Source organism: Vigna unguiculata, chromosome 10, assembly GCF_037176805.1.
Source record: "Vigna unguiculata cultivar grain cowpea cultivar isolate G323 ecotype 2 chromosome 10, ASM3717680v1, whole genome shotgun sequence".
NCBI lineage: Eukaryota > Viridiplantae > Streptophyta > Magnoliopsida > Fabales > Fabaceae > Vigna > Vigna unguiculata.
In genome coordinates this window covers 31,841,321-31,866,266 of record NC_140801.1, presented here as the reverse complement: position 1 = coordinate 31,866,266, position 24,946 = coordinate 31,841,321, and the positions used below count along the sequence as shown (strand labels likewise).

Genomic DNA, 24,946 nt, shown 5'->3' with positions numbered 1-24,946 from the left:
TTTTCATGTAAACGTGTCCGATTTAGTGTTGAAAAGAAGTGCTTATCGAGCTTTTTGTATACCACACTTAAGATGCTTAAAGTTACAATAATGCATGTTGCACATTGTTTAACTAAGCAAATAGTCATGTATCTAAAAAATTGACTTATAAGTCTTCGCATTTATCACCTCTATAGAAAACAAATATTTAATATTTGTTCTATCTCTTTTGTCTCATTTCTGTCTTTTTTTTTTTCTCATTGTACTCTGTATTTTTCATCACACCATTTATTTATTACATTCTTTCTCTTCTCTGTTTGAGTCTTCTTAATACTATTAGTACATCTTTTTGTCGAACCAAAAGTCATCAAAAAACCATCCAAAACCCTTCTTCCATGAACTTCCCTTGTTGCTGTTTCAAACAACAGAAGAAAACTTCCCTTGTTCCAGAAGTTCACATTGAATTCTATGCTTCTGTTATTAAATTAGTTTAAGTGAGTGTTCTGTTTTTGCATCAAACATCATCATGGCGCGGCAAGAAAACTCGTCTACTTTTGAGAAGAAAATTTTGTCATTAAAAGCTCGAATTCGTTATCTAATCCACCGTTATGAGGCCTTAACTTTCATTGCTGGTAATTATAACTAATTGTGCTGTTTTATTTATGGGAAGTAGAATTCAAGTTAACTCTTTGTCCCCCTATTTATTTTCAGCATTGGTTGTAAGCTACACATTTATGGAGATCGCGGTGTTGGCAATAATGATGGATTATCTCACAAATGCACTCGAAGTGCAGAATCAACGGATAGCTGCTATTGTCACAAATCTGCAAGATGCTTTATCATCTCTCTTTTTTGTTGTTGTTTCTCTAATCTCGCAAACATATACCGGTTCTTTCACTATGATCACATTTTGTGCTGCAGCTTCCATCGAGGTACATAAATTCTTAGTTGTGTATTATTTTTAGAATTTGAGGAGATAAAAGAAATTTAGTAGGGTGAGTAATATGTTAAATATAAGTTTTTAGAAGATAGTTTTGAAGATGACTGGTACCTGGATAAATTTATATTGTTTTTTTCTGTAGTCAAATTAAGTGTTATTGCTGATTTATAATTTTAATCCATCACTTGTTTTAGATAATTTTATTTTTTTTAATCTTTAGAATAATCTAGACTTGTATACACAAGATTTATCTATTGTTTTCATACACAGTATAATCTCTTAATTTCTAAATTTTTCTTTGTAATTTTTAGAGATTCATAAATTTGACACTTCTCCTTAGTGTAAATTTCAGCAACTCCAAACGTAAATAGCAAATGGTCAAATTGGACTTTTGTAGTGTCTTGTATGTTTGCAACTTCATCTTTTGTCTTGCATGTTTGCAACCTGATTTTTTGTCTTGTATGTTTGCAACTTTATCTCTTGCATCACTCAAGTTTAATTTTTTTTTTATATTTTGACTCTTTGCCCATTACAAGAACTTTTAAATTATTGATGAACTTTTATCAGAAAAATAGAAAATTCAAATTTATTGTCGATAAGTTTGGTTGTCATTAATCGATCGGTAAATTTGATTTTTCAAGGAATTTTTGCTATTATCTATATATTGTGTTTGTCGATAATACGAGTTTTTCTTACAGTGATCAAGTTATATTTAAACATTGTGTGCTTTGTTTTCTAATAGCTGAATGTATTCTATGCCATTCTATATAGCTAATTTGTATGCCATTCTATATAGCTAATTTGTTGAAGTAGTAGATGCTAATAGAGTTATATTATTTTTTCTCTCATTTTTTTGAGTACTCTTCTAAGTTGTATTGCTGGACGTGTACTTTTTCTAGCTACCATGTACTTTTCTTTGAACATTTTTATCCAATCACCACTAGTATAGCCATCCAATCTTGAGTTTCTCATAGTTTTGTACCATATACCAAACTCTCTTGTGTCTTGGAGATATTTTAAAATTCTCTGTGTTCCTCCAAACTGTATTTGACTAGTCTTTACATGAACCTTAATGGAAAATATTATCGACAGTCAAAATTCATCGATAACGCTTAAAATCAGTCAATAAATCAAAATTAATGACGACCTACCGATAGGAAAAAAATGGTCACTGAAATTTTCCAATAGCTCAGAGAATATTCGTCAGTAATTTATTGTCGATAATTATTGATGTGATCCCACCAAGCATACATGATCCTTCAAGACAAACATCCAGTGGAAGCCCATTGAGAGGCCCAACAACAAGGTCTGTGATGAGAAAGATTCAAATGGGTATTCCTCTAAATTACCATCAAGACCAAAGCTTCCACACATTATTCACATGGGCTAAGGAAATCACCAAGATATGAAGGATTACATGTAATTGCAGTAGAATAGAATTTATTTTGGGCTAATGTTTATATCCCAACCATACCTAAGTATACGGTCTCGGCACCTCTAAGTCTATACGTCATTTCTCTCCTCAAGACTAGGAGGTTAATGTCCCAACCATACCTAAGTATACGACCTCAGCAAACCTAATCACAACATACCCTGTGCTGGATACCCTCCACTAGACATCCTCTTCTATAGTATGCAACCACCAGGTACACTCCGGGCCGCATACCTTATACTGAAGGATGCCCCCCCAAAGTATGCGGCCACCAACGACCCTTTGGGCTGCGCACTCTTCCAGACGTCCCCATCCGCAATGCACGGTCGCCAACAGCTCCCAAAAGCCACCTACCCTACACCAAGTCCCCTCCTCCAGATTGTTCGATATACACTAAAGGCCAAAGCCAAGCAGCCCGAGCCCAATCACCATCTAGACAATCAAGACTGGCAAGAAATGCCCACCTACAAAGATCTTCATGACCGAATATCGAATACCGCCAACCCCAAAGGACCTTTTAGTAGATTCCCTCCTCACGATTGGATCTGAAAATGACTAGAAAAGAAATATTGGGTCAGAATGCCCATGTCAGGTAGGACCCACAAGTAAAAAAGGTATAAATAGCACATTGTTCTATGCATTGATTACGCATTAAATATTCTCTGAAACCACTAACATCACCAGCACTGACTTTGGCATCAGAGTGTCTTTTGCAGGCACACCTGCGCCGTGACCAGAGTCCCTCGGAGCTAGAAGATTCTTCTGACATCCCAACATCGAGACCGCCCACCAGACTTGTGAAGTACAACTTGGTGCCCTAAGAACAATTTAGGCCTTACTTTCCAATAATACATAAGACATGAAAGGAACATAGGATGGGGTTTCAAATTGGGCTTGGCCCATTTCTTTTCATGCATGGCCGAGACTACCAAAGACAAGGCAAGGCAAGGATGCCCTTTTCTTCATGGTTTAACTAAGGTTGGTCATCACATCCAAAGGCCAAGAACACTTCTTGTTCTTCAAGCCAAGATCCAAGGGGCACGACATTGCCTTCTTCTCCAAGCTTTCACCAACGGCCAAGATCAAGGCCCACTCCATCCAATGGCTCTCCTTTATCATGTGTATATCCTTCTAAGAGCAATCTTCGATGCATCCACTTTGCTGTCTTATGCTTATGTTGGCATATTCTAATAAGGATTGCCTTATTCCGGATTCAATAGCAACTGGAAGCCTTTCCTTCTTGCTAAGAGCTTCTTTGCCTACTTCTATTCCTTTTTCATTTCCCATCCTTTCATTTGAGTGAAGGAGAGTTTGTCCTAGCCAGTTTCCTCAACTCAAGGTCAGAAAAAAGCGGAAGAAGAGCTGTGCTAGTGAATCGAGAAGTCTTTCACAGTCTTATTTATTGAAGTGAACTTTCAGCAATAGCCGAGTTCATCGAAGGATCAGAAGAGGGTAGAGGAGGAATCTGTCGCTACTGTAGTTGCTCTTTTGTCTCTATCTGTCGGTCCATTCCGTATTCCCGTTCTCTTAGAAAGAATGGCTCTCTTCCCTTGGCCTCGTTGTCTCTATCGATCTCACAAATATTTTCTTTCAATAAGGACTAGGAAAGAAACTCAGAGGGTTTATCCCATGGATAGGTTAGTTTAAGGGACCTATTCACAAAAAAAACCTAATCCTTGCCTTTTGAACTCTTAATCAAAGTACAGAGGTGAAATGACTAAGATCTTGGTAAACCAGAAGTGGCTTCATATAAAAGCCAAAAATTCACTCATTTGTAACACTCTTAAAGTTTTGTGCAATAGAAGCCAATGAGTTAAGAACATTCCTCACTATTGCCACTTGATAGTCATCTTTTAGAGAGTTTACTCTCTTTGCCTCGAGCCTCCTTCCTAAGCTAGAGCCAATTCTAAATCACTCACTCTTTCACCTATCCATTGCAAGCAAGAGCCTACAAACTTGCCTCCCACTACTCCATGCTTCCTCCATCATTTCTGCTGCACTTGGAGCTCACATGTCTCGGCCAAGCTCCATCAGTTACTAATGGAAGGATCCATCGGTAAATATCCATAGACAAAAAATTGTCAATAAAATACATTATAGTAGATATCACGATCTGGTTAAGCTTCTTCCTTATCCTTTTTAAAGCAACCTACTCCCTAATTATACAAACATATGAATCGTCATCCTCAAGAGTGTTACAAAGCTAAATCACATTTTCATGGCCTAGAAGATCTTTCAATATCTTTACCTCTTGCTTAAGATCTTCTAAAAACAAATCATAGTGTAAATAATAAGAAATCACCGGGAAAATAACTTAAGTAAAACTTTGGTAAGTAATGAGACATATAAAACTATCTTATCAGAACAATTGAATGCATTAATTGATGAACATTTGTTTGTTGCAAAATAAGGAGGTAGACAATGAAACAGACGAGGTTGTTGAAAATTCCCTTTACATACTGGAACTAATTATAGATTTCACTTTCAGCCACCCATCCGAAAATTGTAATGAACGTAGAATAGCACAAATTGACATGCTCCAAATGATTTCAAGTGTGCAATATTTCTACAAAATTATAGATTTACAATGATTACTTATTAAGGTTGAAAATTGGTAATGCTTGAGGGCCCTTTTTATGGTAAACTTGAAGACAACATCTATATACAACATGTACACATCCTTTCTAATGCACCATGTATATGGCCTTGTAGAACTTCAAGAACAAATGGCTTGAGGAAATTCCAGATAATATGCTTAACAAACTATTTAACCTATTGATCCCTCAAGCTTCAAGCTCATGAGTTGATAACAAAATAAGTATTACCAGAAAGAAGTATCAAACATTCATCAAATATCTTCAAAGTATTACCAAATTAACTAGCAATGAAACAAATACGGTCGAAAAGCAATGCAAGAGAACTAGAAATTAAAAATATGTATATACAAGGGCCATAGACTTTTTGACCTTTAGATCAACTCTTTTGGCAAAACATAAACCAACTTGTGAACATATGTCATCAGGTTTCACCTACAAAACAAGACCAAACTCATTGTTGGAGATACAACTCCAAATGATTTGGGCACACACAAACACACACTTTTCACAAAACACACACCAAATAGAGAAGACAGAGAAAAGCAAGGGGAACAATTATATTCTCATTAGAAACTCACATATAAAAATGATATTAAAGGTTTTCACAACTGTCCACATGATAGTTATTACTACTGTTTTATATAACAGTACATAACAAAAGAATTGTTTTAATAAAACATTTATGATTCTTTGATTAATACTCAACACTCCCTCTTAATCAAAGAATCAATACACCTTAGTCCCAAAAGCTCCCTTAGTTTCTCAAATCTGGACTACTTAAAGGACTTAGTAAAAACATCAACAACTTGCTCTTTAGTACCAGAATGCACTAGTTCAATTCTCCCTTTCTTGACTTGATCCCTCAAGAAGTGGAGTTTGGTTTCTATATGCTTGCTCCTATCTTGGAAAGACTAATGGTAGATTTATTGTACACAAATAATTGCACATGTTTTGCACACTCATAGCAGGCACACACACACACACACACACGCACACACTCAATGATGTTTTCTTCCTTGCAGTAGGTTCCTAAAAAAACCTGGCACTGATACCACTTTTATGGAGATACAACTCCAAATTATTTAGGCACACACAAACACACACTTGTCACATAACACACACACCAAATAAAGAAGATAAAGAAAAGCAAGGGGAAGTACATAACAAAGGAAAAAAATATTTGATAAAACATTTAAGATTCTTTGATTAATACTAAACACTCATTTCACTATAAGAAAATGCTTTATTAGTAACCAATTTTAGTGATCAAAAGTTGTTTGTCACTATAGTGACCAATTAGATACCAATTTATAAATTAAAAATTATTGGTTACTAAAATAGTCCTTATTATAAATACAAAAATATAAATGGTCACTAATTTTGTCACTAATTAATTGGAGACCAATTTAGTAACTAAGTCATTTTAGTAGCCAAAAGTTTGGTAGATAATTTTTAGTGACTAATTTCCTTTGGTAGCCAAAATCATGATAACTAATTTTAAAAACCAATTTAATAGTTAATTATAATTTTTTATTCATAATAGTGACTATTTTAGTAAGCAATAATTTTTTACTTTGTAAATTAGTATCTAAATTAGTCATTATACTGACTAACAACTTTTGATCATTAAAATTAATTACTAATGAGACATTTTGTTGTAGTATTTAGATCCAAAGAGTGAAAATGCAAATTGGAAAAGATGAGAGCCTAATCTCAACTTTTCAATTTTTCTTTTTTTAACTTCTAAAAGTTGGTATCAATTGAAAAATTATAGTATTCATTTTCTTTCCCACATAAGATGCCTTCTACTCAACACCTGACACGAAGCAAAAAAACCTGTCAATGGGACGACCAATGCAACATGATACCTAAAATAAATAGACAATATAAGTATGATAAATTATGTGAAAGTAAAAGAGATATCAGAGTTTTTAAACGGGTGTAGATAAGATGTTTGATATATAGGGTTTCTAAATATAGTTACTAAATGTCAGGGTTTAATGCTACTATGGACATCTACATCACCTTCAGCGTTTGGTGCGGTCTTTGCAGCCATAGTCTTCCTTGGAATTGGAAAAAGTGGTCAAAAGCTTTCAGAAAATTTCCTTGAGTATCAGTTGGAAGAGAAAATGAAAACAAAGAAACAAGGCGAAGAAGATGGAAGCACACAAGACAGAAATGAGAGAAGCCTCGGACATACAATTTTTATTAATATCTGGCTGTTCGCTCCACTGGTTGTTGGATACATCATAACAATTTGTCTTGTCTTCATCTTCTATGATGTAACATTAGAGGACCTATTCAGATTCGCTGCACTTCTCATGGGAGCGACTAATCTGTTGTTCCTCATCGGTTCTTTGGGGTATAGCCGCCAAGAATTACCCGTTGAAAGCGATCTAAGCAAGATCCATAGAATCTTCAGCACAGCTTTAGGAAAACTGAGTTCAAAATATCCAACCTCGCCGAATTCTTATTACTGGAAGGGTTACAAGCAGCAACATACGTATAGTCGTGGTGAAGGAGTGAGGTTATTGCCACGAGTTCCACGGCTATTCAGGTGGTTGGACAAAGCAGCCATAATTAAAGAAGAAGAGGAAGAAGAAAAAGAAGATTCAAGACATGATAGAGAGAGTCTTGAGACGCAAGAAAGGAAAAAGAAGATTTGCACTGTGAAGGACGTGAGAGATGTTAAAAGCCTAGTTCATATGATCTACCTTGGCCTTACCATTTTTCCTTATAGTTTACTCATGGCCTCTGGGAACACTTTCTTTGTTGCACAAGCAAGTGCGTTGACACCAGTTATGAATAAAAAGGGTAACGATATCTCTATTCTATTTTTGATCAAAGCCGTGGCAACTGACATGTCAAACTTTACTTGTTTTCTCATCAGTCTTGCATTTCGAAACAAGCAAAAACCAAGAGTTACCTATGTCATGTTCGAAAGAAAAGCTGCGACAATCATGAGGATTGGATTTGGCATTACGTGTGCTGTAATATGCGGCTTCATAGCATGGCAAGTGGAGATTCGTAGGTTGTCGTCAAAGGTGGATACAACAGTCGCTTTGGTTCCGCAGTTCTTGTTACTAGGAGTGACAGAGGGACTTGTTGATGGGGGATTAGAGAGATTATTCAATGACCATGTAGCGAAATCGTTGTCGAGTTTTGAGGATTCGTTTAGTGAGTTGGTGGTTGGTGGTGGAAAACTTCTGATTATACCAAGTGTGTTGATTTTCAGTGGGTGGATCAAGGAAACAATCGACACTAGCCATTTGGACAGGTACTATCTGATGTTGGCGATAATGAATGCTGTGCTGCTTCTGGCTTTTGCATACTACTCCGTCACATATGCATACAAGGAAGTGTGTCCCGAAGATGAGAAAGTTACCACAGAGCAAAGATTGGATCATGCTCATCAACCAGACTCAGAAAACACCTATCAGGAAAATACTCCCCCATTTCCATAACAAGTGTAGTGTTCAGGAAAAATCTTCTGAAAATAAGTGTTACTTTTTTTTAATGTAATATTGGTTATATGAAGTGAATGTTCACTTTCTTGAAAATGTCATCGACCAAAACACTTTATTCATCTATGCCCACATGGGAATCAAAATACACAAATGAATTGTGCACTTTAATTGAAAAAGCTCTATTTCTTTTACAGTGAATCGCTCCCATAGAAGCTGGGGGATAAAGAAGTACATCAAATTAAATATGACATGGGATCAGGTGCATTATTTAAGAGTATAATAATTTGAAGTTCTTTATCTCAAGCTTTACCTTCTCTTAACAACAATATAACGACAATACTTAAATGTCATGTGAAATTTTTTATGTATACACAAAGTTTTTTTAAGAAGGAACTATTACTCCAACCTGTCCATTCTATTAACTTGCTAAAAAGCATTTCTAGATGAGAGACAATAAAGAAGAACATATACTATAATATGAAAAAAAAAAGGACATGTCTTAATTTGCCAAGACAAAATCGTGACCAGACCTATATATATATATATATATACTACAAAAAAAATTGTATTTAACGGGGGTTATTTAGCGAAGGTTAATATAATCTTAGCAATGGATTAACTTAATTGAGGTTTTTAAAATCTCCGTTAAATTCCAAAGGTTTAGTGTTAAACCTCTATAGAATAGTGTAGGTTTTCAAAACCTCCGTTAAATTACAAAGGTTTAATTTTAAACCTCTAAAAAATAGTATAGGTTTTTAAAACCTCCCTTAAATGACAAAGGTTTAGTGTTAAACCTCTAAAAAGTAGTATAGGTTTTTAAAATCTTTATTAAATTACAAAGATTTAATTTTAAACCGTAATCTTCTTCATTCGTCGACCACCACTTCTACTCTCGCCCACTACAAGAAAATTGGAGATTATCTACGAAAAATTTTCTATGAAATTTTTTTCTTAAATAATTTTATTTTATCTACGAAAATTGATTGTAGATAAAATAAAAATTCGTGGGTAAAAAAAACATAAATTTTCTACGAAAATTTCATAGATAAATATGATCAATTTTGATGAAAAATTTTTCTACCAAACATTACATACGAAGTTCAGTATAGATAACAAATATCATAAAAAAATATTTAAAAAATATTTAAAAAAATTTACACACAAAAATATTTTGTATGTAAAAGTTATATTATTTTTTATTAAATATATAATGTCTTTTAAGTTAAAGATGCTATAACTAATTTTGTTTTAGACAATTTTTTTTTATGAGTCAATAACTTAAACCTTCGTTGAAGTCACTCGAAACCTCCGCACTCACTCCAAACCTACATTGACGTCGGACCGTGTCTCCGTCGCAGCAACTTCGCCTTCATCCCGTACGCAGCAACTCGCGTCGACCCACCCAAACTGACTTTGTCGACAGCAACGGGACTAACACTACGGAAAAACCAATTTTTAGTAGCCATTATTTTCTAGCGGTTAAATAAACCGCTAGAATTATTTTCATTTCTTTTAAACTTTTCTTGACCGCTACAAATTGTTTGTATTATTTTAAATATATCGATTAATTCCTCATCTTTCATTGTCTTTCTTCGTTTTAATTATCAATTTTTTTCTCAGATTAACTTTATCATAGTTTCACTACAAAAAAAAATATTTATTAGTAGCAATTGTTTTTCAGCGGTTAAATGTACCGCTAGAAATATTTTCAATTTTTGTCAGTTTCTTTTAACTGTCAGAAATATTTTCAATTTTTATCAGTTTCTTCTAAACGCTAGAATTGTTTTATATTTATTATAATGTGCTTTCGATCTCGTGGTTCATTTCTTCCTTTCTCGTTCTTAGTGTCCTTCTCGTTTCTGGTTTGTTTTTACTTTCACTTTGGTATCATTCTTGTTCTCACACTCTCGTTTTCATGTCTTGCTCAAAGTTACCTTTCTTCTGAATTTTAACGTAGATCTAGGTTTCAAATCAATAAAGGTGGAGGTGGTGAATGTGAAACCCGGTCAATTTCTGATCTCAATTGCAATAAACGAGATGTCCAAGATCAAATCGTTGACACTAATTTCTTTCCACAACCACCACCGCCTTCTCGGTGAGGAACTCGTGGAGTTTCACTTGAAGATTTCGATTAAGGGCGAGCCATCTCAAGAGGACTGCTTATGGCAGCACAGTTGGCAGGGATTAACATCTTGTCTCTAATAAACAAGCATTCTGGTGCAGCGTTGCAGTATGAATTTGATAAGGACTTCCCGAACGCCTCTCACATGTGCTATATATTTTTCATATTGATACTTTGTTTTTCAATTTATACTAGTTTTGGAATTGGTATGATATATGTGCTTACCTATATATGTTTTACCTATATATGTTTTATCTAGTAACTCTAAGGTGATTTTGGGTGCCTTATTCAGTTATCTAGTAATGCAACTTTAAAGTACTGATTTATTTTTCCTTAATCAATAGGCTTAGAGGTTATCTCTTGCTTTGATTTTGTTATATTTCTCTTAAACAGAGGAGAAAGAAATGACAAGGTTGGGCATTGGTGTGGCAAGTTAGAAATATGGGGAACGTGCATTGGTGTGGCAAGCTAGAAATCTAGGGAACGTGCAACGGTGCTTGTAGGCTTAGAGGTAGGATATGGAGAGGAAGGAATGGAGATTCCCTAATAATCTCTTTTTCTCTACAAATGCAAATTAACAAGGGATTTGACAGTGGTGGACAGTTTGGAAGGGAATTATAAGATAGAGGAAACACGAGTCTTTTTCGATGCTTATAACGTAGGAATGATAAGAGGAGTAAATCACAGTGAAAAAAGAAATCAAACCATGTTTGGTGGACCAGACCATCAACCGGTTTTGGTCCTCAAATTCTCTTGTTTATGTGTTGTGTAGGTTGTTGCAATATGCAGAATCAAGTTATCTCCATAAAGCAGGTAATCTCAAGGTCTCATCTGCCTGTGATTGGAAGTTTTTCCCCTTTTCGTTTGATAGGTCCTATTTCATTTAATTTAATTCTATAGCTATATTACTTTAACCACACAGGAATAGAGTTTCATTCCCTACCTGTGTCAAAGCCATTTGAAGCATTGAGTACACGAGAATAGAGTTTCATTCACTGCCTATGTCAAAGCCAATTGAAGCATTGAGTTTTGTAATAAACTATGACTGGGTTGTTCAAAAATGATTGGACCATGGCATACGATGTTGGCTTAGCCAAGTCTAGCCAGTAGGTGAGGAAATTGCTACTTTAGGACTTTTTATAACGTGCATCCTTTTTTTATTGTGTCCACAGACTCCATCAACTAGTCCAAAAACTCTTACTCCAGCACCTAACACTTTTGGATGGTTTGTACCCAAAGCAAGAGTTTCTGATAATCAGTTGCAAGCCAATATTGACTACGCCTGTAGCATGGCATAAATTGCAGACTAACTCAACTAGAAGGTGTTTGTTTTGAGGCTAACACCATAGCATCCCATGCTGCATTTACCATGAATCTCTACTACTAAACATCTGGCAAGCATCAATGGAACTGTGCCTTCACCTAAATCAGCAACACTGACATCCCAAAATCCAAGTAAGTTCTGAATTAACACTAAATTTTCAAATTTCAAAATTGTAGGCTCCATTCCACTTTTAACGAGTGTCTAATAAACTTCAAGCACTTCTCTTATTTTAATAGGAATAATCAAAGAGTAGTTCCATCAGTTACCTGTCACTAAGGCTTAATCCAAAATGAAAACCAGCCATTAGAAGTTCAATTGGTTAAGAACAATACTCTGTGATAAAAATAGAATCATAGAATTGGGAGAAAAGATAACATTATCTTAGCTGGCACAAATGTGTGAAGCTAAAGTTAACAACGACCCTTTTTGCAAATGGTTACTTTTATATTCTCATTTAGCTTTATATTCTCAATGCATAATGTGTTAACTCATTATTGGTTTTAATGACTTAACTATAATATATAAACTATGATATAGTAGATTATTATTATTAAAGAGAATTGGCAGCAGACAATATTTTTATTTCTATTTTTAAAATTTTTACTGCTCTTTTGCTGATATGAAGGGTCTTAGATCCCCTGGTTTTTGTAAGTACCTAGCTAAGATGCACTTTATGCTTAGAAATCAGCTGCTAATCCTTAGTAAAAATGATATAGTCTTTCATGTTATTTGAGTCTTTATTCTTTGATTAGTGTTTCCCTTAGTAAAAATCCTAATCCTGAACCATAAATGTTATAAACATGCATACATAAATAAATTAGAGAATAAATTCTTGCGTCTAGAAGAGGAAAATGAAATGCTGAGGAAATGACAGGTTAGTTTCTGCTTTGTTTGAAGGTCCACTTTAATTACTCTGTTTTGTTAATTAAAATTCCAGAATATATACCTTCAGTCCCAAGATTGAGTGGTTCTCGTTTTCCGGAGTATTTTTTAGATAAAAGGATTTTAGAAAAGTAAGTTAGGGTATGGATGAGTGATAGGCAAACACTATTATGCAGTGCTACATGGCCAAGGGAGGTTGAAACTCTGGCAAGGCAGTTTCTACGCAATCTGTACAAAGGTTAATGCAAGTTATTTCTAAAATTGCATTAAAGGTTGAAAGGTTGAAAGGCAGTTTGTACGCAATCTGTACAAAGGTTGAAAATAATTGAGAAAATCCAAAATGCAATTCTAAAATTGCATTAAAGGGTATAAATTTTGTATATTTGTTGATGGACATTGGTATTAGGTGTGCTTATGGCATCACAGTCGAGCATGATAGCATGCGGGCCAAGGATGACAATGGTGGCAGTATTACTGAAATTTGTGGTTGGACCTAGTCTCATGACAGTGGCTTCTCTTCTGATAGGATTAAGATGCACACTGTTCAAAGTCACAATTGTTCAGGTCATTTACCCTTTAATATTTTTTATTTTTTTTCTACTTTTCAGGTCATTTAAAGGTAAATAGTTTGCATGATCATGATCTTGCATGTGGCAGGCAGCTCTACCTCAAGGAATTGTTCCTTTTTGTTTTTGCCAAAAAATATAATGTTCATCCAGCTGTTTTAAGCACAGCGTAAGTCTTCCTTCAAATATCTCTGAATACATAAACATAAACATATTTATTTATATAAATTTATTTCTAGAGACTAGATTAAATGGTCGAAAATTAACATTATAAGTCGTGTAAACGTTTATTTTCTTTTTTTTCTTAAAATATTTATCAAAAAGTTTGTAAAGTAAAACACATAATATATATATATACATATATATATATATATATATATATTTATATATATATATATATATATATATATATATATATATATATATATATGTGTGTGTGTATTATAAATTTCACCTATATTTACAATGGTATATGAATTGTTATAGCCGTCAGTTATATAATCATTTAAAAAGTTATGTATATTTCTTTTATAATTCAAATGTGGTTTAATGTTATAATTTTCTGGGTATGTCAAACTTTTACGAGCACACTACTTAGTATATTAATTATGCTAACCTTGTTTTACCTTATCAACTGGTTGATGGGTTGATTCTGGATCATAACTAAAGCTTTTAACATCATTATTACTGATTAATGCTTCTGTAGTAGGTGCTTTTCTTCATCTGCAAATCCTTGTAGCATTAGCTTAGCTATTCCAGTATGTTTTTTTATAACATTTCATTTTCATATTATCATAAAATTATTACTTGACTTTTAATTAAAACTATTTCTTGATTTTATAGATTTTTCACATTACATATTATCCAGATTTTAGATTTTTCATTTTCATATCCAGATTTTCATATTATCATACACTTAAACATTACATAAATTTTTCAAGGGAAATGCACCTCTTTTTTGTCCTTATCTATATTTGTTTTTGTATGATGGGTGGGGTACCATGGTAATTAGTTTTAATAATTGAACTTTTGAGTTAAAGTACTTAAAGGTAAAGTGGTCATCATCAAATCAGAGGCATAAGTGGGAAGAAGTATTATTTTTATTAAAGTATAATGCAAATTCTAGAAGAATCTAAAAAAATATATAAGATAGAGTTATTGAAATGTAAAGAATCTTCTAGAGTATTGGAGAAAAGCCTAGGATAAAAAGAAAAATCAAGAACATTCAACTATGTAGAAAAATCTAGAAGTATTTGCATTAGTTCTAGCTAGGAGTTTCTAGAATAATCTATGGGTCTATAAATACCCATGTATCCTACCATTTTGTAACATCAAGAACAACTAACACAACATCCAATACAACTACTCTCAACTACAAATACACTTCTCCAACTACTACTTTCACACTCTACTATCTACACATTTTCTCTATCCCTTCAACTATCCCTTTCACAACTCTGAATTACTATCAGTGGTACCAGAGCTACGTTCGGTCATCTACTGGGCGTAGATAAACTTTTCAACTACTTCAAAAAAAATTAGAACTCCATTCTATACTACTTCCAAAATATTTTCTCAACCTATGGCCACTACCAATCAAACATCATCAATTCCAGTACCTATTTTCACAGGAGAAAATTATGATTTTTGGAGTGTCAAAATGAAGACATTCTTTCGCTCCCAAGATTTATGGGACATTATAGAAGAGGGATTCACTATTCCAGAAGACACTTCCACTCTTACTGCAGCTCAGAAGAAGGAGTTGAAGGAAAACAAACAGAAGGATTCAAGGGCTTTATTTGCTCTTCAACAAGCAGTTGATGACACAATCTTTCCGAGAATAATAGGTGCCACAAACGCAAAGCAAGCTTGGAACACAATACAAGAAGAGTTTCAAGGAAGTGATGAGGTACGCAATGTTAAACTTCATTCTCTAAGACGAGAGTTTGAATTAATAAGAATGAAAGAATCTGAGACCATTAAAGACTACTATTCTAGAATAAAGGAAATAGTTAGTCAGATGAGAGCCTATGGGGAAACTATTCTTGACAAAAAAATTGTTGAGAAAATTTTAATTTCTATTCCCCAAAAATATGATGCAATCGCAACTGCGATTGAACAAACAAAAGATTTGGCCACTTCAACACATATGCCTTAAAGCTTCTATATAAGAAAAACATGATGAGAGATCTTCCATGCTTAAAAGAGAATAATGAATCATGCGAAGGATGTCTCCTTGGTAAACAACATCGATTACCATTCTCGACCGACAAAGCATGGAGAGCAAAAGACTTACTAGAGTTGATCCATACTGATGTTTGTGGACCAATGAGGACGCCTTCACATCACAACAATAGGTACTTCATCCTCTTCATTGATGACTTCTCTAGAATGACATGGGTTTATTTCTTAAAGGCAAAATTAGAAGTCTTTGGAATATTCAAGAAATTCAAGGCCCTTGTTGAGAAGCAAAGTGGAAAACAAATAAAAGTACTTAGAAGTGATCGTGGAAAGGAGTATACATCTCGCGAGTTTGACAAATTCTGCGAAGATGAAGGCATAGAGAGACAACTCACAGTCGCATATACTCCACAACAAAACGGTGTATCAGAAAGAAAAAATCGCACAGTCATGGAGATGGCAAGATCAATGCTAAAAGAGAAAGGTATGCCTAACACTTTTTGGGCTGAAGCAGTCTACACTGCAGTTTACATTTTAAACAGATGTCCAACTAAGGCGGTCAAAGACAAGACTCCTATTGAAGCTTGGAGTGGAAGAAAGCCATCAGCCAAACACCTACGAGTATTTGGATCTATCTGCTACATACATGTTCCTGATCAAAGGTTTCACAACCTTGAATTACTATCAATTTTACTACTGCAGGATCACATTTTATTGTTGAGATTCCAAACTCACTCAAGGAGAATCTAAGATTCTTTGGACAACGCACACAATATTTAACTATGTAGTGTTTCGGTACATGCCAAACATTGCTTAATTCTCATTTTCGATTATCAATCATCATCATCATTTCTTTCTACTAAAGAGCACATTAAAATTAATCTCAATCTGTGTTCACCAAAACCTCTTCCTACTTTCAAAGGCATTGATGATTTTTTTACTGGTATTTAATTAACTATGATATCATTTAGTTCCTATGATTTTGTCTCTGTCCCTTCCTCGGCTACCATGTGATGCCTGGATTCATAGTCCTTATGGTCTTTTTCACGGACCTTAGTCCTTGTTTTGAGGAACTTTTGTGAAAGGAAAATGGGTTTTGTAATTTTTAACTTTTCTGTGGAGAGAACTAAGCATGAGATTTTAGATAGCAGTTTTCACTTCTCCAACCACAGCCATTCTTTGTTTGGCAGAGAGAGGGAAAGGATATCATTTGTTTGGATGGAACATTACCTAGTTATCATTTGCATCAGGGATATGGATTAGGAGTAAATAGGCGGCTTATTAATTTAGAGGTATTATTATTACTATCACTTGGTCTTTTTAATTGTTCTGTTTTCATTCATTTTATTTTTCTGTAGTAGTTTTTTACCTTGTAAAACAGTTCTTGGGAAAGGTTGATATGGATTTCTTTTTCACACTTGAAAAGCATTTGTGATGAATGAGTGTTGGTTTCCCGTTTTTGTCACATGACATGACTGAACATGACATGTATAGAAACAAAAAGGTTTTTGGATCTCTAAATGTGGAATAGCATTCTGAACTATTCATTGTGCTACTTGAATTCACTTGACATTCGTGTATATGATCAATTAATTGAAGGTTATTCCACTGTACTTCGTTTCATAAATTGTTTGTCAAAATAGTCTGCTGAACTGCAATTCAAAGGATAGCGTATTTGGGCAACTACTATGGAAGATTTGATGTCAAAGGGAATGCATTTTGCCGATTAGGTTATAGAAACTCATATGCATGGATATATATAATACTTTCTCAGTAATATTTGTTCTCATGTAATGTGCATTTAATTTTGCTGAACCACACTTTGTTAAGCGAAGAATTTCTTGTGCCATAATCTGCGAGTAATACCCTTTTGCAGTTAATACACAAATCTGAACTCTGATGCAAGTAGAAGCCTTAAAGAACTTATAGAATTTTCACTATTTGAGACTCAACTCAACTTGGTGTCTCCCTAGATGAAGAGGAATGCAAGAACTCAATACAGAAATGAAGGTATAAGCCACAGAAAATAGTTTGACAGTTCTTATGTTAAATACTCTGATATTCAGTGTTTTATACTCCTTGATCACTAATATTTTTATACACTGTGATTTCACTATCATTTATTAGCCATTATAACATTTCCCTATATTATGCTTTGAATGATTATAAAGAAAGGATTTACGTGTGTGATTAAATGCACAATTCACAACGATAAAGAAAATCTTTAAATTTCATGACCTTTTATTAAGTCATTTTGCTCACTCAGTCTTTCTCTCACGCACTGTGTGTGTACCTGTTCATTTTTGCTGTACTGAGTTTCAAACATTGGGTAAGAGATGGCACATGTATGCAGTTGTTCGGCTGATGGGACGTGCTGCTTCACACATTACACTGGAATGTGCTTTGCAAACTCATCCAAACATTACTATTATTGGAGAGGAGGTTTCTAATAAAGCTTATCATTTTATCTGGTGTTTGATCAGTGACTCGTCAAGGCTCTCATAAAAAAATTGACTTGGCATGCAAATATCTTATTTCAGGTTGCTGCCAAGAAGATGACGCTGAAAGATGTCACTGACTACATTGTGGATATCATAATCATTCTAGAGGATAATTATAACTATGGAGTTATTCTTATCCCTGAAGGTCTAATTGATTTCATTCTAGAGGTAGCTATTCTTGCTAATCATAATCATTCGTTTCTCCCTGTGTGATGATGCTTTGGATCTGTTCTTCTACAATCAAACGGAAGCACAGGTTAATGATGTCACTTTTATATTTTTTTTGGTTGCAGGTCCAACACCTTATTGCAGAACTCAATGAAATTCTGGCCCATGATACTGTGGATGAGGGAGGGCTGTGGAAGAAGAAACTCACTGATCAGTCATTAAATCTTTTTGAACTTTTACCTAAAGCAATTCAAGAACAATTAATGCTTGAAAGAGATCCGCATGGAAATGTTCAGGTGCTTAATGGTGTTATAGTGTTATGCTTGTTGTGTTTATCTTGTCCTGTAATGCAATTTGACTGAACGTCAATGCTGGTATTTCTTTCCATTTAGGTTGCCAAGATTGAAACAGAGAAAATGCTTATTCAAATGGTTGAAACTGAGTTGGAGAAGAGAAAGCAACAAGGCACATATAAAGGGGGATTTTACATAACTTCTTTTATTTTTCAGAGTTTACATTTGTAATTATGATTCACATTTATATTGTAGGTTTCTGATCAAGGAAGTGTGCCAACTAATACAACAAGTTTTGTACATGAGGAAAATCATGTGATAGTTGAAGAATATAATATAATGTGGAAGTTAATTGAATCATTTAATGTTTTGAGAACCATTGCAGTACTTCATGATAGTTTTTGCTGACTAATATTGTACTTAAATTTGAATTTGAATTCGTATATTTGTTATACTTTGATATACATTTAGTTATCTATAAAAAATTTGTCAATTTGATGAGTTTATATCTATATGTATAATTTCATTAAATATAGATTAAAAAAATAGAATAAATGTAAACAATTGTTATTGAAAAAATATATATGAATACATAAATGATAAATGAGTAAAAAAATATAATAATAATAATTTAAAAATCTATGGTACTTTACGGAGGTTTTGAAACCTATAGTATTTTACGGAGGTTTTGAAGTCCAGGGTATTTTAGGGGGTTTTGAAACCCATGGTATTTTATGGGGGTTCTGAAACCTATGTTATTTTATGGAGGTTCTAAAACCTATAGTATTTTATGGAGGTTTCAAAATCCACGATATTTTACGGAGGTTTCAAAATTCATGGTAATTAACCGAGGGTTTTAAACTCACAAAACTTAACTGAGGTTTTAAAACCTATGTTAAATACAAGAGGATAAAAAACCTCTGTTATTGATTGGTGCTTCCCGGGGTTCGTAAAAACCCCTACTAACACATTCTCCAGAGATGGTTTGGCAGGAGAAATCGAAACTCCGGGTAAAGAACTTAATAGAGGTTTTAACCCTGGATAATATAAAAATAAACCTCCGTTAAAAATATTTTTTCTTGTAGTGATATATATATATATATATATATATATATAAGATGTATACCAACTATATGATATTGATTTTTGAATAAAGATATCTAAACATGCTTACGAAAGAAAACAAGTACCAATTAATAATGTATGTTTGAAAATAACTATTAATGACGATGAATGAATGAAAGAGGATAAAAGATAATAATTTATCAAATATTTCAATGTTGACACTCTAAAATTTATTTCTCTATATAAACTAATATTTTATACATATATCTTCGTATATTTACTAATTTTTGGGGAAATATTCTTATTATATTTTTTAAATTATAATGAAAAAATATAATAATAATAATAATTTTATACAAGTTTAAAAAGTATATATTTATTAAATTGCTATAATTTTGATAATTAGTCTCTTACAAATACATAAATAATTAACCAATTCAATTGATGGTAATGGAATATAAGAAACATGTTATTGATATTGATATTTGTAGAGGTTTTGTTACATAAACCTACAACTTCGTTTGAATGTCAAATATACACTTTAAAAATCTAAACAAAAGATAAAAATATCTGTCTTTCAACAAGAATAATAAGATGAAGATAATAGAATAATAAAGAGTTAACCAATTTTTGTTAACATAAAACAAATGACAGACAAACTTTTGTTAATATTGTTGTTAAAAGCTCTATATATTTATTTTCATTCTCTCTTCACCACATCAAAGTTCTTTTCCATTCAAATCCAAAATGTCTTCACGTTTTGTCTTTCTTGTCGTCCTTGTAGTCATCTATTCATCACATTCCGATGCATACCCTTTATCAACGCAGAACAGATGGATCATAGATGAAGTCACAGGACAACGTGCCAAGTTGGTATGTGCCAATTGGGCTGGCCACCTTCAACCAATGATCCCTGAGGGTCTTGACCAAAGACCCTTGAAGGACATTGTTGGTGAGCTTGTGAAGCACAGGTTCAACTGCATGCGTCTCACATATGCAATCTACATGTGGACACGCTATGGCAATGGGAATGTGAGTGCCACCTTTGCCTCTTTGGATGTACCAGAAGTGGTCAAAGGCGTTGCCAAGAACAACCCTTATTTGTTGTCCATGACACATGTTCAGACCTTTGATGCTGTTGTTCATGGACTTGGAGTTCAGAATGTGAAAGTGTTGCTTGATAACCATGTGAGTGAGCCAATATGGTGTTGCAATGATGACGATGAGAATGGGTTCTTCCATGATAGACATTTCAATCCTCAGGAATGGGTGCATGGCCTTACTTTGGCAGCCAAACACTTTAGTGGAAACCATGTTGTATGTACTTTTCCTTTTTCCATTTTTGGTTCAACTATATATATGACAGATACTTTTTGGTTTTTGATTATGTTAGCACTTTATTTTGCTGGATAGGAAAGATGACTTTTTTATTACTTTTGTGGTTTACTAACAGGTTGTGGCAATGAGTTTGAGGAACGAGCTGCATGGTCCTCGCCAAAATTTGAAGGATTGGTACAGGTACATGAGCCAAGGAGCAGTAGCTATTCACAAGACAAACCCAAATGTGCTTGTGCTTATCTCAGGCTTGAACTATGACACTGAGTTACAGTTCTTAAGGAGAAAACCATTGAACATAGACTTGGGTAAGAAAATGGTGTTTGAGACACATTTGTACTCATGGTCAGGAATTGGAACCCTCAAATTGAGAGAGATATGGACAAAGCAACCATTAAATAGGATATGTGCCAACAACGTTAAAGCAATAGAGTACAGAGCAGGATTTCTTACCACGGGCAAGAATGCAGCTCCTTTGATTTTTACAGAGTTTGGCTTCAACGAGGTGGGTTCTTCAGTGGAAGACAACAGATTCTTGACATGCCTTCAGACTTATCTTCTTGGAAAGGATTTGGACTGGGGATTTTGGGCTTTCCAAGGTACCTACTATTTGAAGAAAGACCAGGTCCAAGTTGATGAGTCATTTGGTGTAATGGATGAAACATGGCACAACCTTAGATATCCCAATTTCACCGACAAGTTCCAGCTTTTGCAAAGGAAGAATCTTGGTAAGCTTTTCAAGTTCACTTATCATGCACTCTAAGATTGATCACCAATAAAAAACACTCATAAGATGACTTATATCAGTTACTAGCATATGTGCAAAAATGTTGACATTGCGTGTTGTTGATGCAGAACCTAACTCCAATGCCCCCATTGTAAATATCTTGTACCACCCACTATCTGGTCAATGTGCTAAAGTGAATGACAAGAATGAAATTGAACTTGGAAGTTGTGAGACTAAAAGCAGATGGGTTCGTGGAGAAGATACCACTAAAATCGTTTTACATGGCACTAAGAAGTGCTTAACAATAGTTGGTGAAGGGCTTCCAGTTGTAGTTTCTGATTGTGAAAGGAATAACAATTCTTGGAAATTTGTATCTCTTTCTAAACTTCACTTGGCAACTATAAATCAACACGAGGAACAACTTTGCTTGCAGAAGAATTCTAACTCATCTACCATTGTGACTTCAAAGTGTATCTGCATAAAAGATGATTCTCAATGTCTTGATGATCCTCAAAGCCAGTGGTTCCAGCTTGTTCAAACCAATGTGTAGCTTAGGTTAAGAGGTTTAAGAGTCGAAGATTAGTATAGTAGAAACCCATTTTATTTTTTATTTTTTATTTTTTATTTTTTATATTTTTACTTTATTGTTTTATATTTTGCATGGTTTGATTCCATATTTACTAATATGTTTGGGTGTATTGTGTTTAGAATAAGTTAAATCTCAAACTATAAAATAAGTATTTAATTTTCTTTAAGTGGTTGGAGGTTATTTTAAAACTATTTGTTCTTCAAAATATTACACACTATTAATAAAGAATAAATATCTTATTGTCTTTAGTAAGGAGTATATACTACCTCGCTGTGAAGCATTTCATTTGCATCTCCTATGGCTCTAAGTGTGATGAACATTGATAAGTAAAAAACTTGACCATTTATATATTCTGAGTGGAAGTGTTTGCTCCACTGTTCCAGGCATTTCAAATTCATAGAGAAGTCAAATTGTACGATGCTATTGTAAGTTTTATAAAAATGTTTTTAGGATTATTTTTATAACGATTTTGAGAGTTATCATTATTTTAAGAATGTCATACGATTATTTATTGTAAATTTTAATATAATTTGTAAGTTTAAATTGACTACCTATTATAAAATTAATATAAATGCTTAATACAATGTCATTATAAATTTGAAGGATTTATCACTTTCATTTTCATTTTACATTTAAAATTATCGTCTATTACCCGTAAGATTATAATATACATAATTTTATTTTTCATATGATGTACTTTCAAATTTTAAAGTTTATAATATACCCATTTTCAATTTTTAGTGTGAATCATGTTTTTCATCCTTGGTAGAGTGAACTACGTAAACAATAAACTTTGTACGATGGATTTAATGATCAATTCTTGAAACATTGATTTCAATCGTAATTTTTTTTTACGGTGGATCCACTACTACGAATATTAGTTTTTATAAAATTTAAAAATTGTTGTTAAATCTTAAAAAAAATTTGTCATTTGCAAAGACAACATTTTTAGACATATTATGTATAATGCATGTTACCGAATTTTTTTAACATGTTTATGTATTATTAAAATCATTTTAAAATTTGGATATGCAATAAAGGTTGAACCTTAGAATCCTAACAAAAAAAATTAAGAATATGTTTCCATTTGCAAAGGCAACAACTTTTACACATGTTTTGTATAATGCATGTTACCTAAATTTTTTAACTCAGACTTAAAATTCAATTTTTTAATATAAAATTTGAGAAATAAATAAATTGTTTACTACTTTCAGTTATAGATTAATATTTTAAGGGATAAATATGTTTTTGGTCCACGAAGTATTACAAAAAAATGAAAATGGTCCCAACTCAAAACGTTGGTGTTGTTTGGTATCTTTAGTTTCAAAAGTATATCGGTTTTGGTCCCTAATTTTATACGATGTTAAAGTTTATCATATGCGGTAAACAATGTTCTAATTCTTCATTAGGGTTGTTGACACGTTTGATAACATGTGTCTGCCATGTGTTATTTCATTTTTTTGTATGAAATGAAAAATTCATTTTTCATGATTATTTTATGAGTTTATTTAAAAAAAGAAAAACCGTTATGTCGGTCAAGCCTACACTTTTTAAGATTAATTAAAAAAATAAATATTATTATGAAAATGCTAAACTTTCACCTAGCCCAGGCTAAGCGCCGACAGGCGAAATGGTGTTGCAGACCATCTTGCGGTCACCTCTCACCGCCAAGCACAACTCACTCCAAGACCCCACTGTTTTGCAACTTTCGCTTGGCGGTCCAATCCATACCGCTAGGCACTACCATCTCAAGGGACTCCTTTTTTGTAGCAATCGACTAGCAGTCCAATCCATATCGCCAGGCGCTACATTCGTAACTTGATTTTACTGGTTTTTATGCACAATAGAACAATTCTAACACACTTCCAATTATCACAGAAACACATCAAGCACCAATTGCACAAGAATAACATTCAACATGTCTCAGATTTGTAGAATCATACATCCATTCCTCTATATATTCATATATACTCCATAACTTAAAGCCATGCTAGCATTCAAATCCAACTAAGAATAATGCATGCTTATAATGAATACAAGACAACAACGCTCAGGTAGTTTAGGTACCAGTTTCCATACCCAATGTGACTTAATATAACACTTCACATCAAACATAGCTATCAACCCAAGTATTCACGAGTTAAACCATGCCGCAATTGACTTTTGACAATAATCGATTCTCACTTATGATAATTGATTATTCTAGTGTGTTTTCTAAAAAACAAAAGTTCGAGGAAATAATCGATTATCCAAGGAGATGATGAAGGATTGACTCCAACCAAGGATGGAGGCAGATGCTTAAGAAGACTAAGCATGTTTAGAAATGAAGTTCACTAATCCTTCATCCCTTTCATTTGTGTTTGTTATTTTTTGTATCACACCTAGCGGGCTCCGCTAGCATACCAACACATATCACCCTTGACCGACAACTCATATCGGCCAAGGCTGGGGGACTGGTGTACCACACCTAGCCAAACTCGACCAAATAAGTAAACGATACATACATACCAAAACAGTCAAGTATTCAGCCTAGGCCGAGTTAGCCTAAGTCTTATCAGATCTAACCTAAGCATCTAGAGGAATAACCTACACAAGATAACATATAACCGACCTAAGCCGACAAGGAAAGTAGTCGACCTAGGCCGACTACTCCAACAGACTTAGTAAGATTAAAGCCCCCCAGCGTTCAATAGGTCCTAAGGGCCTGGGCTAGGGCCCAAGCCCACTTACAACCAAAGCCCAAGCCAAAGCCCGACCCATAGAATAACCAGACATAAT

The 24,946-nt window shown here is 33.8% G+C and overlaps 3 protein-coding genes across 13 annotated transcripts; all 3 read left to right on the top strand.

The window, feature by feature from the left end:
- Window positions 1–289: 289 nt before the first annotated feature.
- Window positions 290–8,591, top strand: LOC114166480 (protein NRT1/ PTR FAMILY 5.4-like). The gene is made up of 3 exons (XM_028051216.2): window positions 290–611; window positions 691–911; window positions 6,943–8,591. The coding sequence occupies exons 1-3, from the start codon at window positions 506–508 to the stop codon at window positions 8,410–8,412; spliced, it is 1,797 nt and encodes a 598-aa protein (XP_027907017.2). The 5' UTR covers window positions 290–505; the 3' UTR covers window positions 8,413–8,591.
- Window positions 8,592–10,143: 1,552 nt separating this feature from the next.
- LOC146882387 (pyrophosphate--fructose 6-phosphate 1-phosphotransferase subunit beta-like) lies at window positions 10,144–18,831 on the top strand. Of its 11 annotated transcripts, none has more exons than XM_085668243.1 (10): window positions 10,144–10,277; window positions 10,373–11,350; window positions 11,710–11,992; window positions 12,920–13,307; window positions 13,401–13,478; window positions 17,367–17,500; window positions 17,825–17,932; window positions 18,031–18,159; window positions 18,285–18,455; window positions 18,552–18,831. In XM_085668243.1, exons 6-10 carry the CDS (start codon window positions 17,474–17,476, stop codon window positions 18,681–18,683), a joined length of 567 nt encoding a protein of 188 aa, XP_085524369.1. In that variant the 5' UTR covers window positions 10,144–10,277; window positions 10,373–11,350; window positions 11,710–11,992; window positions 12,920–13,307; window positions 13,401–13,478; window positions 17,367–17,473; the 3' UTR covers window positions 18,684–18,831. The 11 variants fall into 11 exon arrangements, with proteins under 11 accessions (XP_085524369.1, XP_085524366.1, XP_085524368.1 ...); XM_085668240.1 differs by having other exon boundaries at window positions 11,460–11,992; XM_085668242.1 differs by having other exon boundaries at window positions 10,373–11,992; window positions 12,920–12,981; window positions 13,150–13,307.
- Window positions 18,832–20,264: 1,433 nt separating this feature from the next.
- LOC114165368 (glycosyl hydrolase 5 family protein-like) lies at window positions 20,265–22,129 on the top strand. Its single transcript, XM_085667858.1, has 3 exons — window positions 20,265–20,834; window positions 20,971–21,580; window positions 21,708–22,129. Exons 1-3 carry the CDS (start codon window positions 20,265–20,267, stop codon window positions 22,127–22,129), a joined length of 1,602 nt encoding a protein of 533 aa, XP_085523984.1.
- The last annotated feature ends 2,817 nt before the right edge of the window (window positions 22,130–24,946 follow it).

Excerpts from the sequence above, each read along its gene's own strand:
- LOC114166480 (XM_028051216.2), top strand. The coding sequence starts at position 506 with ATGGCGCGGCAAGAAAACTCGTCTACTTTTGAGAAGAAAATTTTGTCA. Across the intron at positions 612-690 it reads GGCCTTAACTTTCATTGCTG|CATTGGTTGTAAGCTACACA; the intron begins GTAATTATAACT and ends ATTTATTTTCAG. Across the intron at positions 912-6,942 it reads GTGCTGCAGCTTCCATCGAG|GGTTTAATGCTACTATGGAC; the intron begins GTACATAAATTC and ends ACTAAATGTCAG.
- LOC146882387 (XM_085668243.1), top strand. The coding sequence starts at position 17,474 with ATGCAAGAACTCAATACAGAAATGAAG. Across the intron at positions 17,501-17,824 it reads AACTCAATACAGAAATGAAG|AGATGGCACATGTATGCAGT; the intron begins GTATAAGCCACA and ends ACATTGGGTAAG. Across the intron at positions 17,933-18,030 it reads TTACTATTATTGGAGAGGAG|GTTGCTGCCAAGAAGATGAC; the intron begins GTTTCTAATAAA and ends ATCTTATTTCAG.
- LOC114165368 (XM_085667858.1), top strand. The coding sequence starts at position 20,265 with ATGTCTTCACGTTTTGTCTTTCTTGTCGTCCTTGTAGTCATCTATTCA. Across the intron at positions 20,835-20,970 it reads ACTTTAGTGGAAACCATGTT|GTTGTGGCAATGAGTTTGAG; the intron begins GTATGTACTTTT and ends GTTTACTAACAG. Across the intron at positions 21,581-21,707 it reads TTTGCAAAGGAAGAATCTTG|AACCTAACTCCAATGCCCCC; the intron begins GTAAGCTTTTCA and ends TTGTTGATGCAG.